Source organism: Microcaecilia unicolor, chromosome 13 (assembly GCF_901765095.1).
Source record: "Microcaecilia unicolor chromosome 13, aMicUni1.1, whole genome shotgun sequence".
NCBI classification, from domain to species: Eukaryota; Metazoa; Chordata; class Amphibia; order Gymnophiona; family Siphonopidae; genus Microcaecilia; species Microcaecilia unicolor.
Window position 1 is genome coordinate 91,155,127 of NC_044043.1, and position 15,599 is coordinate 91,170,725.

Consider the following 15,599-nt stretch of genomic DNA (forward strand, 5'->3'; position numbering starts at 1 on the left):
TTTAGGGCAAATATGGTAACCCTAAGAGAACAGGACCATTATGAAATATTTCAATTTCTTATGCAGTCTCTCAGCAGGGCTTACATAACCCAATCTCTCACACAGTCCCTGATCACAGTTCCTCTGTCCTATCCTCCCCTCCTCTCTTTGCCACGGCCCCTTTGTTCTCCTCTATTCTGCCCTTCCTCCTTCTCCCCACCAACCCCACTCTTTCTTTCTTTTTCAAAACTTCTTGCTATAAGCGGTGTTCCTCTTATAAATGTCCCCCCCCCTCCCTTTAGGCGGAACCGATATTCTTGTTCCCGGTTGCTATGGGGATTGTTACGCAGGTGCACCGGCTCTCCATAGCAGCCTCGGCACTTCCTGTCTCGACTTGTTGCGGGACGTCCGAGCCCCCGGGCGCTTCTTCCGTCCCTCCCTTGGCAGCCAAGAAAAGCAGAAGGAAGAAAGGGTGCGTTTAATTTGGGGAAATGAGCCGAGGTAAGAAAAGGCGGCGTTTGTTACCCCCTCACCGCTTTCTCGTGCTAATGCCACCTTTATCCTGTGTTTTCAGTATATTTAACATAAATGCAAAGTCCTTTTGCTTCTGGACACACAGAGCAGCAGTAAATAGCCAGAGGCGACAAGTATTAACAGGCCTCTTAACTTTGTTGAGTTTGTGGCCCCGGCGTATTTTTTATTTTATTTTATTTTTTTGCATCTTTCATCTTAACCTTGCCTGCCACTCAGATTTCTTTTGCTTTTCTTGCAGTGTCTGGGAAAAGCTGTCAAACACTCCCTTTCTTCGGGAATGAAGTAAGTCAGACTGATGAAGATGTCCATGATGTCTTTAACCTCCAAATAAATTGTCTCAAAATGAGTCACTCGCAGGGCTACTGCCTGCTACTGTTAAGGGATGTGGCTCGTAGTCTGATCTGTATTTGTAAGGAGCATTTCTGATTTCTTATGGCCCTGTTTGCTGTCCTGTGCTGTGTTTCTTTCTCCTCCTGGTGCCTGGAATGCCTTCCTGTGGGAGGTGGCGGAGAAAAAAAAAAAAAACCTGCTGTGGAATTCAAAAAGGCGTGGGATGAACACAGAGGATCTCTTAATTAGAAAATGGTTTAAAAAAGAAACCCCAAACTTAAAGGGTTTTATATGTGTTTGCATGTCAAGGCGTGTTTAGATGGCAACTCTGACTGTATCGGCTAAGGCCGGTGCTGGGCTGGCTTGTATGGTATGAGTCTCGCATCAAGGAGGGATATTTTCAAAGCACTTAGCCTTCCAAAGTTCCATAGAAACCTATGGAGCTTTGGAAGGCTAAGTGCTTTGAAAATATGCCTCTATAGTGATCCGGTTTAGGATGGGCCGGAGAGAGCTTCAACAGATAACTTTAGTCATTTGGAACTTGAGGACAGTTCCTGGCAGACTTTTACAGTCTGTGTCCCGCAAACGACAAGACGGATTCGGGTGGGCTTTGACGGCAACGCCAGTAGTTGGGACAAGCGGACTTCTACGGTCTGTGTCCCAGAAACATCGTGGAAAGACCACGATCAAGTATATAATATCACATTCATTCTTAATTTAATCTTGAATTGATAATGAATGTGACTGTTGGGGCAGATTGGATGGACCGTTCAGGTTTTATCTGTCATCACTTACTATGTTACGGTGTGTTATGAATACACAGCTCACCTTGTCCTTGTGTTGATTATTGTTGTGTTGCCCAAAATGACACGCCCATTTCGTTATCTTGATCTTTGGAGGAAGCTGTGTTCAAGGTCCAGGACTTGTACAATTGGCTTATGGCATTTTCATTTAATTGCTAGCTGATGTTTGTAAATATTTGGAATCGGATTCAGAATCTTTATTGCTTTGGTGACAAAGGCTGGAATATTCCTGGTGTTTCAGGGCCACTTCTTTTAGGAGTGGGTGGGAAATCTGATCTGCCTGTACCAGGGGTGGAGGGGAGGTGTGGTTATGGTTTATTAGACTTCTAAACCACTGCGATGTTTCTTTGTGAACATAAAATCAATCGAACTGATGGGAAAAGAACTCAATTTAATTATAGAATAGAGAAAATAGTAGAAAGGCCAGGGATAAGGGAGGAGAGCTATATAAATAGGATTCAGGAGGGGGAGGAGCGTAGGCACTGGTGTGCACTTTGGATGGCAGAAGTGCCATGGAGGAAAGGGGAGGGAAGCTTCAGAGTGGCTCATTGGTTGACAGCATTAGTGTGTTTGATGGTGGTGGAATTTTTCTTTACTACGGTTATTGGACCTTGTAATGTTTGCTTTCTGGAAAGCTCAACCTGTGTGATGGACATTGCTGATCATTTAGAATAACTGAGATGTGTACGTGCAGAAATTGCTGAAAGCGGTTCCAGTTTGATTGATTTAAACTGCAGTATGAAAAAAAAAAGAATTCCAGGTCTCATTACTAACGGACACCGGCAAATCATTTGTGGAGGCTCCACCCCAGCTTAGTGGCATCAGTGTCTCATGTGCCATGTTTTATTGCTGCCACTTCACTTTTTGATGTTGTGTGTGGGTTGGTAGAGCTAACCATTTGCTGAATGTGATGGCCTTCATGAATCATTGTCCTGTCTCTATGCCACCTACCTTAGTGGCGTGCATATGCATGCTGGTGCGCGTGTATGCCCCCCCCCCCCCCCTTACTGGTCACTCCAGTGCATTTATGCAGATAATTATTTTTACTTGGTAATGTTAATTATGTCTTTTTAGCTTGACACACTAAGGGGTCATTTACTAAGGGCCTCTTTTATCAAACTGCGCTAGCAGTCCCTGGTGCGGCAATGCCGACAAAGCCCATTCACTTTGAATGGGCTTCTTCATTATTGCTGCTGCGCGGGAACCGCTATAGCGTGGCTTGATTAAATGCTGTGGGCTCTGCAGTGACAGCTGTTAGGGAGCCTTTTACTAATGGTTAGCACACGCTATGGGAATAATTTTATAAAGTGGGTGCCCACGTGTACACGCCATTATTCTAATTATTTGCATGTGTAATTGGCATGTTACTGTGTGCTCACATACGTGTATAAATGCCAAAATTCCATCTAAGTGTTGTTCTAGAAATATGCGCGTTACTGTGGCTCACATAGCATGTATCTCATAGATGGGAGCAATGGTGTAGCCAGAACTGAGTTTATGGTGAGGCCCAAGATTAACATGGAGGAGGGGGCTCTAAGCATACAAGTCTGGGTTATGTTTTAGGTGCCTTTGCAAGCACCTAAAATGCATTTCGAAGTAAGCAGTCTGCAACAGCTGCTGTGGATCATGCATGACATAGTTACATATTTTAATTCAAAATTTTCAAGCTCCTTCCAGTGCCAAACCACATACACATTATGGCAGCACTTCAGTGTCTGGCAGTGGAGGAGTTAAATTAACCCAAAACCCTGTAAAAAGATATTCAGAACCTTACCGTACCATGGCAGTACTAACTCTTAGGACTCAAATAGCAATGACCTTATCTGTGAAAAGGCCATACTGCATATAACATACTAGCCCCCCTGTTTACAAAGCCATGCGGCAATGCCGACACAGCCCATTCAAGTGCCTACCTTCCTTTATAGAACAGGTGCCACATAGGTTCCCTGTGATAAAATTGCCTTTCATCCGTATGTATGTTGCAGAAGGGAAAACAGAGTGAAACCAGTGACTTGGGAAGCATCATTTTTCATTGAGTTTAATGTCAAGGTTTTCAGTATCATTACATAAGCAAGTGTTTATACCTCTTGCCAGTCAGGTTTTCAGGCTATCCACAATGAATATGCATGAACTTGATTTGTATACTACCTCCATCATATGCAGATCTTCATATTCATTGTGGATAGCCTGAAAACCTGACTAGCAAGGGGGGTACTCCAGGACCGGACTTGGGAAATATACAGAAAAATTCACTTCAGATTGGCAATGCGAGGCGCCATCGCTGACGCTAGCTGTGCCATGTACGTACAAAAAAAAAAAGTCTTCTGCAAAAATGAAAATAATTTGTACACAATGCAATGAGCGCCAGTTACATTAGAAAAGCTATGGGTACTCTCTTTGTTTCCAATCTGCAATTCCAAACTTGTTCAGTAAGGAGCAAAGCCTCTTGTTGGGGTGTGTTTCAAATTCAAAGTAGCAAGGAAAGTAGAATCCAAAGTGCATAAGTACATAAAGTACATAAGTATTGCCAAAGGTCCATGGAGCCCAGCATCCTGTTTCCAACAGTGGCCAATCCAGGTCACAAATACCTGGCAGAAAAACAAAGAATAGCAACATTCCATGTAGAACTGCAAGGAATAGCAAGATTCTAGAATTCTAAAGAATAACAAGATTCCATGTAGAATTTCAAAGTGTAGCAACATTCCATTCAGAATCCCAAGGATATAAGTACATAAGTGTTGCCACACTGGGACAGACCAAAGGTCCATCAAGCCCAGCATCCTGTTTCCAACAGTGGCCAATCCAGGTCACAAATACCGGGCAAGATCCCAAAAAAGTACAAAATATATTATACTGCTTATCCCAGAAATAGTGGATTTTCCCCAAGTCCATTTAATAATGGTCTATGGACTTTTACTACTACTACTACTACTATTTAGCATTTCTATAGCGCTACAAGGCATACGCAGCGCTGCACAAACATAGAAGAAAGACAGTCCCTGCTCAAAGAAGCCATCCAAACCTTTTTTAAACTCTGCTAAGCTGGGTCATTTTTGTAGATGCTTAATAAAATGAGCTGTAGCCACAAATAGCTTTAAAAAGGCCTCAACAAAAATAGACAAAGGTTCCAAGATTGAGCCTGTCCCAGACACAGTTGGCTGACCCTATGGGAGGACTTATGGATCTTTGGGATCGAGTAAAAAAAAAAAAAAAAATCAGAGCTCTGGGATGTTTAACCCGCAAAAGTCCAGCCTCCCACTGGGTGGTATAAACCTGCCTCTAAAGATTCTTGAACACGAGACCTGATAATAAACTATGGAATAAGCATTGCTATGCAGATGGTATTCTTTTGTGGTTAGGGTCTTCTCCTCATCCTCAGATCTCATCTACTCTTCAGAACTGTCTGGATGCCATCTCAAAATGGCTTAAAGAACATCTGTGTTGGCTAACCAGCCAGCTACACTATCTTACTCGCATCTCTCTACTGTTTGGCACACACGTGCCTATGGTGGATAGTTTTCGCTATTTAGGAGTCCTATTATATTATGGGCTGGCTTTCAATGAACAAGTATCATCCATAATAAAAATAGGGTTTTATATCTTATGCAAATTACATTCACTTAAATATTTGACAAAGCAGCGCTAACATGTATATTACTACATGCTTTAATAATCTACAAGAATATGGTCTATGCAGGAAAATCAAGCAATAATATTAAACGCTTGCAATCTCTCCAAAATGCAGGAATTACAGTGCTTGAGGAATATTTGTAAGTATGATAATGTTGCCCCTCTTTTTAAGTAATATTATTGGTTGCCTGTTAGTTCAGAATTTAAGATCGTAACGATTGCACATAAAGCCTGCTATGACTATTTGCCAATCTATCTGAGTACTTGAGCTATTTCTTATACACCTGCTAGGATACTAAGGACCCTGTTTACTAAGCCACGCTAGCGTTTTTAGCGCGTTGTAAACGCTAGAGTAGCCCATACGTTGCTATGGACCACTTAGCGTTTAGTGCGTCCTAATCAGTTCGCGTTTAAAAACGCGCCCTTAGCGCTCCTTAGTAAATAGGGCCCTAAGATTGTTACAAGATTGTAGAATGTGTGTTCCACGTGTTGCTAGCACACACTGGGGAAACACATGAATGCACATTTTTCTGGCCATCCGCTATGCTTTGGAATAGACTCCTGAAATTGATCTATGCTGAAATGAATTTTGTTCAAAGTTAGGTTAGAAACTTCCCGGCCAATACTCAAAGCCTCTCCTGTCCGCTTAAATCGCTTACCACCACCTAACACTCGATATTCAGCGGCTGCTGAATATCACCTCTGAATGGCCTCAGAAAAAGTGGGCAGAGCTGGGGGTTATGTGGGTGCCAGAAATATTCAGTGCAAAAGGCAGCCGCAAGAGAGTGGGGTTCTCTCCTGCTCCATCGTTGCACCGCCCCCCTGCCCCCCACTGAACCACCAGGGATACAGGTAGACCCAGGGGAGGGTGTTTGGGGTATATTTGGGGGGAGGGGTTTGGGGGCTTTAAATTATGGTGAGAAAGGAAAGGGAAGGTGGCAGGCAGCTTTGATTTTGGAGGGCGAGGGGGGGATTAGAAAACAAAAGTTATGCCGATCCTGACTGAATATTGTCTGGGACCTGCATAACCTCTGGCAGCCAGCACCACAAACATTAGCCTTCAGTGCTGGTGCCTGGCCTGACACTGAATATCAGGGGCTAATCTAGCCAGCAACGATAAGCGTTTAACAAAAAAAAAAAATGGAGGGGGGTGGTTACTTCTTCTATCAGGTTTTTGATATCCAATTCAGATTGTGAATTGGAGATTATACTGATACAACTGCTTAGTGAAAAATAGGAAAGGATGTGAGTTTTAGGTCATTCCAGTCTCCCCAGTTTTATGCCCCCAAACCAACACACTTTGCAACTGTGGGTTCTAACGCGCCACTAAATGTCACCGTTGGGCAATGACTGGGATTTCCTTGCTATTGCAGCAGCTTCAGCCTTGCCTGACCTGGGAATGGAACCCATGTCTTCCGTGTTCAAATGGTCCCAGTATGTGTCTACAGAAGAACTGCTGCATTAAAATTTTCTAATGCATAGGGACTGGGCAGTTTATAATATCATTCAGTTTGTACATTTTGGGTGGCACTTTGTTCTTTGCCATTCTGTTTTTGAATGAGAGTCTTTGTTGGAACTGAAGACTTTGGTCACGTTTTAAAACCGGTTAATCCCTAAAACTAGAAAGAAAAGAAAATGCTTTTCTGAGCAACGTTTAGACCCAACCTTTTTATTTTCATTTAACTTAGGAGTGATTTACAAAGATGGAGGCAGGCGGGCGACCTTCAATAGTCCAAGTCCTCCTGTTGGCCACCAGTTCAGCCGCTACTGCGATACTCTATAGCATTTACAGGCAGAAGCTGCAGAATGTCCAGACTCTTAAGGTTGGTAGTTCCAGGGGAGGGAGGAAATGGAGCTGCTCCTGGCAGCACGTGTGACCGCTCCCTTCTGATGCGCACACCTTGCAAACTTCTTCTGCTCGCAGATTAAGGGGAATTGGACCTCATGAATAATACGCTGCTTTCTGTTTTATCTCCCACGATGCACAGGGAGCTACTAGAGTGTCTTTGGACGAAGACTTACAGAAGGTTCTTATGGAAGCACCAGGGAAATGTATCCCTTATGCTGTTATTGAAGGTACATTAGATGTTTGCAGTCAGGCCTAAGTTACCGTATAAAGATCAGTAATGGAGATCAGGATTTTAGACTATTTTATGATGCAACTGAATAGCAAAGAGCACAGGTAGTTTTCTCGCAGTGCAGAGTTCTCAACCTAGTCCTCTGGACACACCAAGCACATAAGCACCGCCACGCTGGGAAAAGACCAAAGGTCCATCAAGCCCAGCACTCTGTCTCCGACAGCGACCAATCCAGGCCCCAAGAACCTGGCAAAACCCCCCTCCCCCCAAATTTAATAACGATCAATGGACTTTTCCAGTCTGACTTTCAGGGTATTTACAAGGAATAAGCACTACCTCCATTGTAAGCAAATCTCTCTCTCGTGCACATTCATTGTGGGTACCAAAAAGCACGCAGGCAAACGGTCTGCAAGATCCAGTACAACGGGGAAAAAAAGAAGAGCAGAACTGCGTGATGAAGTTAGACGAGATTTATTCAAAGCAGGTGAGTAAAAACAATATACAACTTTCCTCTAACCGGCCAACATGACCATGTTTTGCCCTCTCAAGGCCTGCGTCAAGGGCTTAACATAAACCAGCAGGAGTAAATCAAGGTTTTCCCAGTCTGGTTGATACAGAGCAGCTTAGAAAGTAAAGCTCTCAAACAGGAGCTGCTGCTCTGTATCAACCAGACAGGGAAAACATTGATTTACTCCTGCTGGTTTATGTTAAGTCCCTGACACAGCCCTTGAGAGGGTGAAATATGGTCATGTCGGGCGGTTAGAGGAAAGTTGTATGTTGTTTTTTTACTCAACTTCATTGAATAAATCTTTTTTTTACTTCGTCACGTGGGTCTGCAATCCTTTTTTTTTTTTTCCTATTCATTACGGGTATCCTGAAAACCTGGCTGGCTAGCTGAGGACTGGGTTGAGAACCCCTATCGTAGAGGAAATGCAGTCGCATGACTTGGCCAGGTCTGTCTGGCAGACTGTTCAGGGCGCATAGGAAACCGAGTGTTCATGTACTACCTTTTCATTGTTTGAAATGGATAGAGAGGGATACCATGCATGAATTAAAAAGCGGGTCTAATATGTCCCCTACCCAAGAGGTCAGAATGCTAAAGACGTAGGGGAGAAAAAAAGGAGTGATATGTTTATGGCAAGAATAGATCCTTGATTGGACAGAGACAGACTGAACAGACTGCTTATCGTCTACAAAGTGTTATAGCCCCATTCCCAGGATGCTGTGAGTGCTGTCTACTGACCACATTAAAACATCTGCCTAAATATTAACGCATTAAAAACGTCAGAAGGATTTTCAACCATCCTCTAACATTCTGGGATTGATTCCCCCCCACCACCACCTTTTTCCTTCTCTGTCTGATTCATTTTCTACAGTGTCCCACACAGCTTGTCAGGCCTTCATCTTTAAATAACTTTCTTTCTGACAAAACCAAGTGCTCAGCTGTCCACACAGCATGTAATTACATGCTGCAGAGAAGCAAGTTTCTATGCCTGTCAATTCTATTGCTGCTGTATGTTTCTCGGCATTTCACTTTAGGACCAAGGATGGTAAAGGAAAAACAAAAAACAGGAAGTTTGCAAAAGGGTAAACGATTTTTTTTTTTTCCGTGCTGCAGGTGTGGTCCGAGCCGTTAAGGAAACTCTGAGTAGCCAGTTTGTGGAAAGCTGTAAAGGAGTAATTCAGAGGCTGTCGCTGAAGGAGCATAAAATGGTGTGGAACCGGACCACACATCTCTGGTGGGTCCCCCCTCCGTTCTCTCTTGTCTCCCCCATAGGCTGAAAGAAATGGCTTATTCCGTGAAAAGAAATATGAAAGAGCAGCACAGCCTAGGACTTGGTCAGATGTGAGTAGAAGATATGCAGTGGTATTGCTTTTGCTTTGAGTGAGTCGGATAAAAGTTGAACCAGCAGAGGAAGAGTGAACTGCTCCATTTAGATTCCACTCTAGATGTTGGTGGTGACAGGTGTAACATCTGAAAGCAAAGTGAATAAAAGAGTGGGGTGGTCTCTATCCAGGTGATTACTCATTGCCTTGTCTTCAGTCTGTTATAAATAGAGACTGACTGAATTTAGGTTTTGGCGCTTGTTAGTCATGGCAGCCATTTTGACTGTGGAGACTACTTGGGCAAGAGTGACAGGGGATTGCTCCTGCCCCAACTAGCCACTAGACCACCAAGGGATGTATGTGGTAGACTCAGGGGGAGGGGACCTATGGGAGTGACAGGGGATTGCTCCTGCCCCAAGTAGCCACTAGATCACCAAGGGATGTATGTGGTAGACTCAGGGGGAGGGGACCTATGGGAGTGACAGGGGATTGCTCCTGCCCCAACTAGCCACTAGACACCAAGGGATGTATGTGGTAGACTCAGGGGGAGGGGACCTATGGGAGTGACAGGGGATTGCTCCTGCCCCAACTAGCCACTAGACACCAAGGGATGTATGTGGTAGACTCAGGGGGAGGGGACCTATGGGAGTGACAGGGGATTGCTCCTGCCCCAACTAGCCACTAGACACCAAGGGATGTATGTGGTAGACTCAGGGGTAGGGGACCTATGGGAGTGACAGGGGATTGCTCCTGCCCCAACTAGCCACTAGACCACCAGGGGATGTATGTGGTAGACTCAGGGGGAGGGGACCTATGGGAGTGACAGGGGATTGCTCCTGCCCCAATTAGCCACTAGACCACCAGGGGATGTATGTGGTAGACTCAGGGGGAGGGGACCTATGGGAGTGACAGGGGATTGCTCCTGCCCCAATTAGCCACTGGACCACCAGGGGATCTATGGTAGACTCAGGGGGAGGGGACCTATGGGTGTGTCCAGGAGGGAGGAAGTATGAGCTCTTTAAAGTTTGGTGGGGGGGGGGGGGGGGAGGAGGAAGTGGGAGCTGTTCCCATTCAGGGACTGGGTCGGTTTTGATTTCAGCCTCAGATTCAGTTTCAGCCAAAACAAAAAAACAGTTTTGGTTGTCCTCTATTTCTAAGACCTGAGAGTGAAGTTGCCAGGTTTAGAAACCTGGAACTATAAAACTGTGGATATATGTATATTCATAGTTGCTGAAATCACTGTCTCCAGAGAGGCTGCAGCACTGGTCATTCTGTTTGTTTTCTCCTTCATCCTAATGCAGGAATGACTATGAGAAGATTATTCATCAGAGAACCAACACAGTGCCCTTTGACCTGGTGCCTGGTGATGGTGATGGGGTGGAGACAGCCGTGAGGGTGCTCAGACCCCTGGATGCAACAGAGCTGAGCCTGGAGACGGTATACGAGAAGTTCCACCCTGCTGTGCAGTCTTTCACAGATGTGATTGGCCACTACATAAGTGGTGAGCGGCCTAAAGGCATGCAGGAAACGGAAGAATTGCTGAAAATTGGAGCGGCGATCACAGGAGTAGGGGAGCTGGTTCTGGACAACAAGACCATCAAATTGCAGCCTCCAAAATCAGGCATGCAGTATCATCTCAGCAGTTTGGACTTCGACACGCTGCTGCAAAAACAGGAGTCGCGGCTCAAACTCTGGAAAATCTTGACCGTCATCTTCGGCATGGCCACGTGTGCCAGCCTTTTCTTCATCCTTCGACGGCAGTACCGGTACCACAAGGAGAAGCAGCGCGTACAGCGCATGCAGGAAGAGTTCCGGGAGGCACAGGCACGGCTTCGCCAGGAGATGGCGACCGAAGGGGATGAGGTGTTGAAAAATGCCTGCGTCATCTGCCTGACTAACATAAAGTCCTGTGTCTTCCTGGAGTGCGGGCATGTGTGCTCATGTGATGAGTGCTACCAGGCTTTGCCAACTCCAAAGAGGTGCCCAATATGCAGGGAAGGGATCTCTCGTGTCGTTCCTCTATATAACAGTTAAAATACTGCTTTCTTTCACAGCAGCTAGCGTGTTGTCCTCTTTGCAGAAATGTTCCCGAACACACTCAGGGGTGGGGAAAGAGAAGGGCAATTCCTGATTTTTGTGTTGCAACATGAAGAGGAAGGAATTGTCTTCTAGTCTAACCAAAAATTTGACAGAAAACAGTAAAAAATAAAAAAGCCCAGAATTTGGTGGCAGTGTTGGTGTAAGAAGAGGAAAGGCCCTTGCAGAAAAGGGATGAACACAAATTTATTATAATAGTCTGAGTCGCAGAAGGTGGCAACATTAAACGTCGGCTGCAAGCCCAGGAAACCTCTGTATTGACGGGGTTACTAAACTATACAAGATTAAGTTTCAGGTCTCTGTAGTTCTTTACCTTCATGCAAGTGGCACCTGGATGCACCGGCAGCTATAATTAATGGTCAATGTGGCTTTTTGAATTTAAGCATTATCTATCTGGTTGATACTTGGCTGATGGCCGTTGGTGTTTCTTTAAACACTGACCACCGCCAGCTAATTTAGACCCGTCTGGGCACTGACTATTTTTGGTGGCATCTGGAAGTTACGTGGCTTCGGCTGATACTCTGCGCTGTATCCGGATAACTAACCAGGCAAAGTTAGTTACTGCCTTTTGTGTGGTCCTACCTGCCTAGTTAGCTATGCGGGCAATATCGCTTGGACCTGCTTAATTCCTGGCTTTTCTCCGACACTGCCACCAGTGGTGAGTGCAGCGGTGATCAGGTCTGATGTTCAGTGGCATTGTGAATATTCGTGAGCCACCCAACATGATTTAACCGGGCAGGAACCTTCTCTGCCTGGTTAAAGTGCTTTGAATATTGACCCTACAAGTAAAAAACAAAACATGGACTCAGACTTGGAAGAAAGTGTCATATCTCAGTCCTGGTACAAGAAGAAAATTGAATCTCAAGTCGGTCCCTGCCACAGGTGAACAATTCTAGCAGTGTTATTGTTCCTGGGCGGGGGGAAAGTAGTTCCTATGTAGGCTCCAATACTTTTTTTATTATGTCAAACGGAGTGATCCCGAGAAAACGGTGCTTGTGAGCTTTTAAGACCTACACGGGTCCGATGATCTCGAAAGCTTGTGTGAAACCGCCTCGGATAATAAAAGCTGGCACAAGAAACGAGGAGGCGGTGACAACACAAGTTCTAGTTTTGGTGGTGAAAGAAGGGAGCACTCCATGAAGTTTCATTTTTAACGTGTACAGTTTGCGATTGTCATCTCTGGTACTTTGTAAACCAAAGCTAAAAACTCTGCTGGGGTCATGTAGCAAGCAGAGAAAACGTGTGGTCTTGTAAAGAAATAAAATCTAACTTGAATAGACAACTCTCTGAGCTTTTTCCTCAGCTTTATAGGTTATTTGTGGGGCTCTTTTTTTTCTTTGTAATCTTCCTTTCTGCGGTGGCAAAGTCTGTTTTACTGGCCACGGTGATTGTAGCAGGCTGATGTGACTTTGCTGCTGTTCCCCAGAGTTCTGGAAGTAAAAGGTGACCATATCTGTTATATCTGTAGTTTTTGTTTAGTGATTTTCACGTTTTTGAAAGTATTGGGGTTGATATTCAGCTGGCGGCAGGCGGCGTTTTGCCGATTGAATATCTGGGAATAAAGCTGGTGGCAGTGCCAGGCCATGTCTAGGCACCGGCATTGAATATCCGGGCATACGTGGCCGGTTCAAACATAACAGGTTAAGTGTAATATTCAGCAATTAACTGGCTACGATGAGCCGCATAAAGATAGAACTGTGTTTTAGGTGGTTAGAAACAGAGAAATATGATGACAGATAAAGGCCAAATGGCCCATCCTCTGTAACCCTTAGCTCCTCCTTTTCCTAAGGGATCCCACATGCTTGTCCCATGCTTTCTTAAACTCTGACACAGTCCTCGTCTCCACAACCTCCACCAGGAGGCCATTCCACGTTTCCACCACCCTTTCCGTAAATGAACACTTCCTTGGATGGGACTGGAACTTGATATGTCTCCTTTCTGTGGTTTTTGAAGCTACATTCAAAGCGGTTTACATAGTATATACAGGCACTTATTTGTACCTGGGGCAATGGAGGGTTAAGTGACTTGCCCAGAGTCCCAAGGAGCTGCCTGTGCCTGAAGTGGGAATTGAACCCAGTTCCCCAGGACCAAAGTCCTCCACTGTTGCTACTATTTGAGATTCCACTAGTAACATTCCATGTAGAAGTTGGCCCTTGCAGATCACCAATGTGGCCGCGCAGGCTTCTGCTTCTGTGAGTCTGACGTATGTGCAGGACATCAGACTCACAGAAACAGAAGCCTGCGCAGCCTTCTACATGGAATGTTGCTAGTGGAATACCAACATTCCATGTAGAATCTCCAATAGTATCTATTTTATTTTTGTTACATTTGTACCCTGCGCTTTCCCACTCATGGCAGGCTCAATGCGGCTTACATGGGGCAATGGAGGGTTAAGTGACTTGCCCAGAGTCACAAGGAGCTGCCTGTGCCTGAAGTGGGAATCAAACTCAGTTCCTCAGTTCCCCAGGACCAAAGTCCACCACCCTAACCACTAGGCCAGTCCTCCACTGTTGCTACTATTTGAGATTCTACATGGAATGTTGCTATTCCACTAGCAACATTCCATGTAGAATCTCCAATAGTAGCAACATTCCATGTAGAAGTCGACCCTTGCACTTTGTGATTCAAAACATACCATTTCAGTGGTGGAAATATATTTTAAAAATCCAATCTCTCTCTGGTTGTAATGCAAAGTCCACAATTAAAGTCAGTGTTGTAGCCCAATTTCATCAAACTCTATTATTTGAATGAAATTCAAATTGAACGTCTGACCCAGTAGCTATTACTTGATCCATAGATTTCTTAACGTAGGGCTGTAAGTGATACATCTTAGCAACTGGAGGGTAAGACTGTTCTGGTATCTTCAAAATTTGAAAGTAATCAATGGCGTTATGGAAGGTTGCTTAGGAAAATTAATGAAGCGTAAAGTTTTTAATTGCTGTTGGTTCTTCAAATTTTAAATTTTCTGTTTTAACAGTATATTATCTTTAATAATATCACATTTTCCCTCCTTAATCTTCACAATATCTGCTTTATTTTGAGTATCATTCATCTCCAACACAGTTATTTTCTGCTCAACAAGTGAGATTTTTCCAACAAAAGATTGATTCTGAGTCACCAAAGTTGAACTTCCATTTAATCAAAAATTTTCTAGTCGGACCAAAACGGCCCATATAGAATCCGAGGATACGTTCGAGGGTTTATCGGGCAGTGAGGATATACCAACTTGATCCACCTGATTATTCAAGGGTTCTTCGCCTCACTGCTCCAGCTGACCTGTAAATGTCCTCAGAAATCCCAGCTGCCGAACCACCAGGTTCTTCACGCGGTAGTAGGTTTCTGTGGCCTGACCCTGTGCTTGAGATCGCCGAGCTCTCATCAGAAAATGGCATCCCCATGCCTGCTTGAGCAACACTGCCGGCATTGAGGGCAGTATCCACAGTTCGGAGCTAAAGAAGATGTCAACTTCAAGTAGGGAGATTGGTTCACCTGCCACTGACCTTCCCTGCAGTGAAGATGTGTACCCCAAGGTTCCTGCAACCGCAAAGCGATCCATCGGACCCACCACAGGCAAAGCAGCTACCGCAGGGTAGGAATGCTGTTTCGCTGTCCTCTTAAGCATCAGAACACAGGAAAATTCAGAACAAAGGTTAAAGTGGGTAGAAGCATTTAAGCAGTACTTGTTTCAAATCGCCATCTTGGATTCCCCACTCCCCTTTTTCTCTTAAACTTACATTGTTAATTATTTCCGCACCAGTTGGATGAGGAAGCAGATAACAAAGGGTTGTGCCTGAGACAAATTCATGGTTCTTGAGCATCTTCAGTTTCCTTGGCTTTCACCCTTTATGTGTGGAGGGGTACAAGGGTTTAATTTTATGCAACATTTTTCACTTATAACAAGTATAGGTGGAAAGTGATACTTATACATTGATACAGGGGATACACACGTACAAGTCCGCTTGCTGCTATGACTGTTGTGTACGTAGTAGTTTGGCCAGAACTGGGGTGGTTTTGCAGTGTATTTGCAGATTTTATACAACATGCATGTAGATATAGTAACATAGTAGGTGAAGGCATATAAAGACCTGTACAGTCCGTCCAACAAAATAATAAGAAGGTGGTACCCGGGTTCAGCACATGTCTACAGCTTCGGAGTATGTGTCTGTGCACCAGTTGGGGTCATTGTTAGTTTTATAAAGGCACGTGGTGTGCTGTTATGAAATTAGGTAAGCGAGCACGGCAGGGGTGACACGAAGGATGATGCAGAACAAAAACCTAAGTAATATTTTGGTTTCAATACTTGCCATAATTATACAGCTTA

At 44.6% G+C, this 15,599-nt stretch overlaps 1 protein-coding gene across 2 annotated transcripts; it reads left to right on the plus strand.

Moving 5' to 3' along the window:
• The first annotated feature begins 345 nt into the window (after nt 1-345).
• On the plus strand, nt 346-11,381 carry MUL1 (mitochondrial E3 ubiquitin protein ligase 1). Of its 2 annotated transcripts, none has more exons than XM_030185858.1 (6): nt 346-480; nt 752-853; nt 6,965-7,099; nt 7,265-7,352; nt 8,973-9,093; nt 10,483-11,381. In XM_030185858.1, exons 3-6 carry the CDS (start codon nt 6,980-6,982, stop codon nt 11,213-11,215), a joined length of 1,062 nt encoding a protein of 353 aa, XP_030041718.1. In that variant the 5' UTR covers nt 346-480; nt 752-853; nt 6,965-6,979; the 3' UTR covers nt 11,216-11,381. The 2 variants fall into 2 exon arrangements, with proteins under 2 accessions (XP_030041718.1, XP_030041717.1); XM_030185857.1 differs by having other exon boundaries at nt 752-795.
• Nucleotides 11,382-15,599: the final 4,218 nt, after the last annotated feature.

Excerpts from the sequence above, each read along its gene's own strand:
- MUL1 (XM_030185858.1), top strand. The coding sequence starts at position 6,980 with ATGGAGGCAGGCGGGCGACCTTCAATAGTCCAAGTCCTCCTGTTGGCC. Across the intron at positions 7,100-7,264 it reads AGAATGTCCAGACTCTTAAG|GGAGCTACTAGAGTGTCTTT; the intron begins GTTGGTAGTTCC and ends CACGATGCACAG. Across the intron at positions 9,094-10,482 it reads AACCGGACCACACATCTCTG|GAATGACTATGAGAAGATTA; the intron begins GTGGGTCCCCCC and ends ATCCTAATGCAG.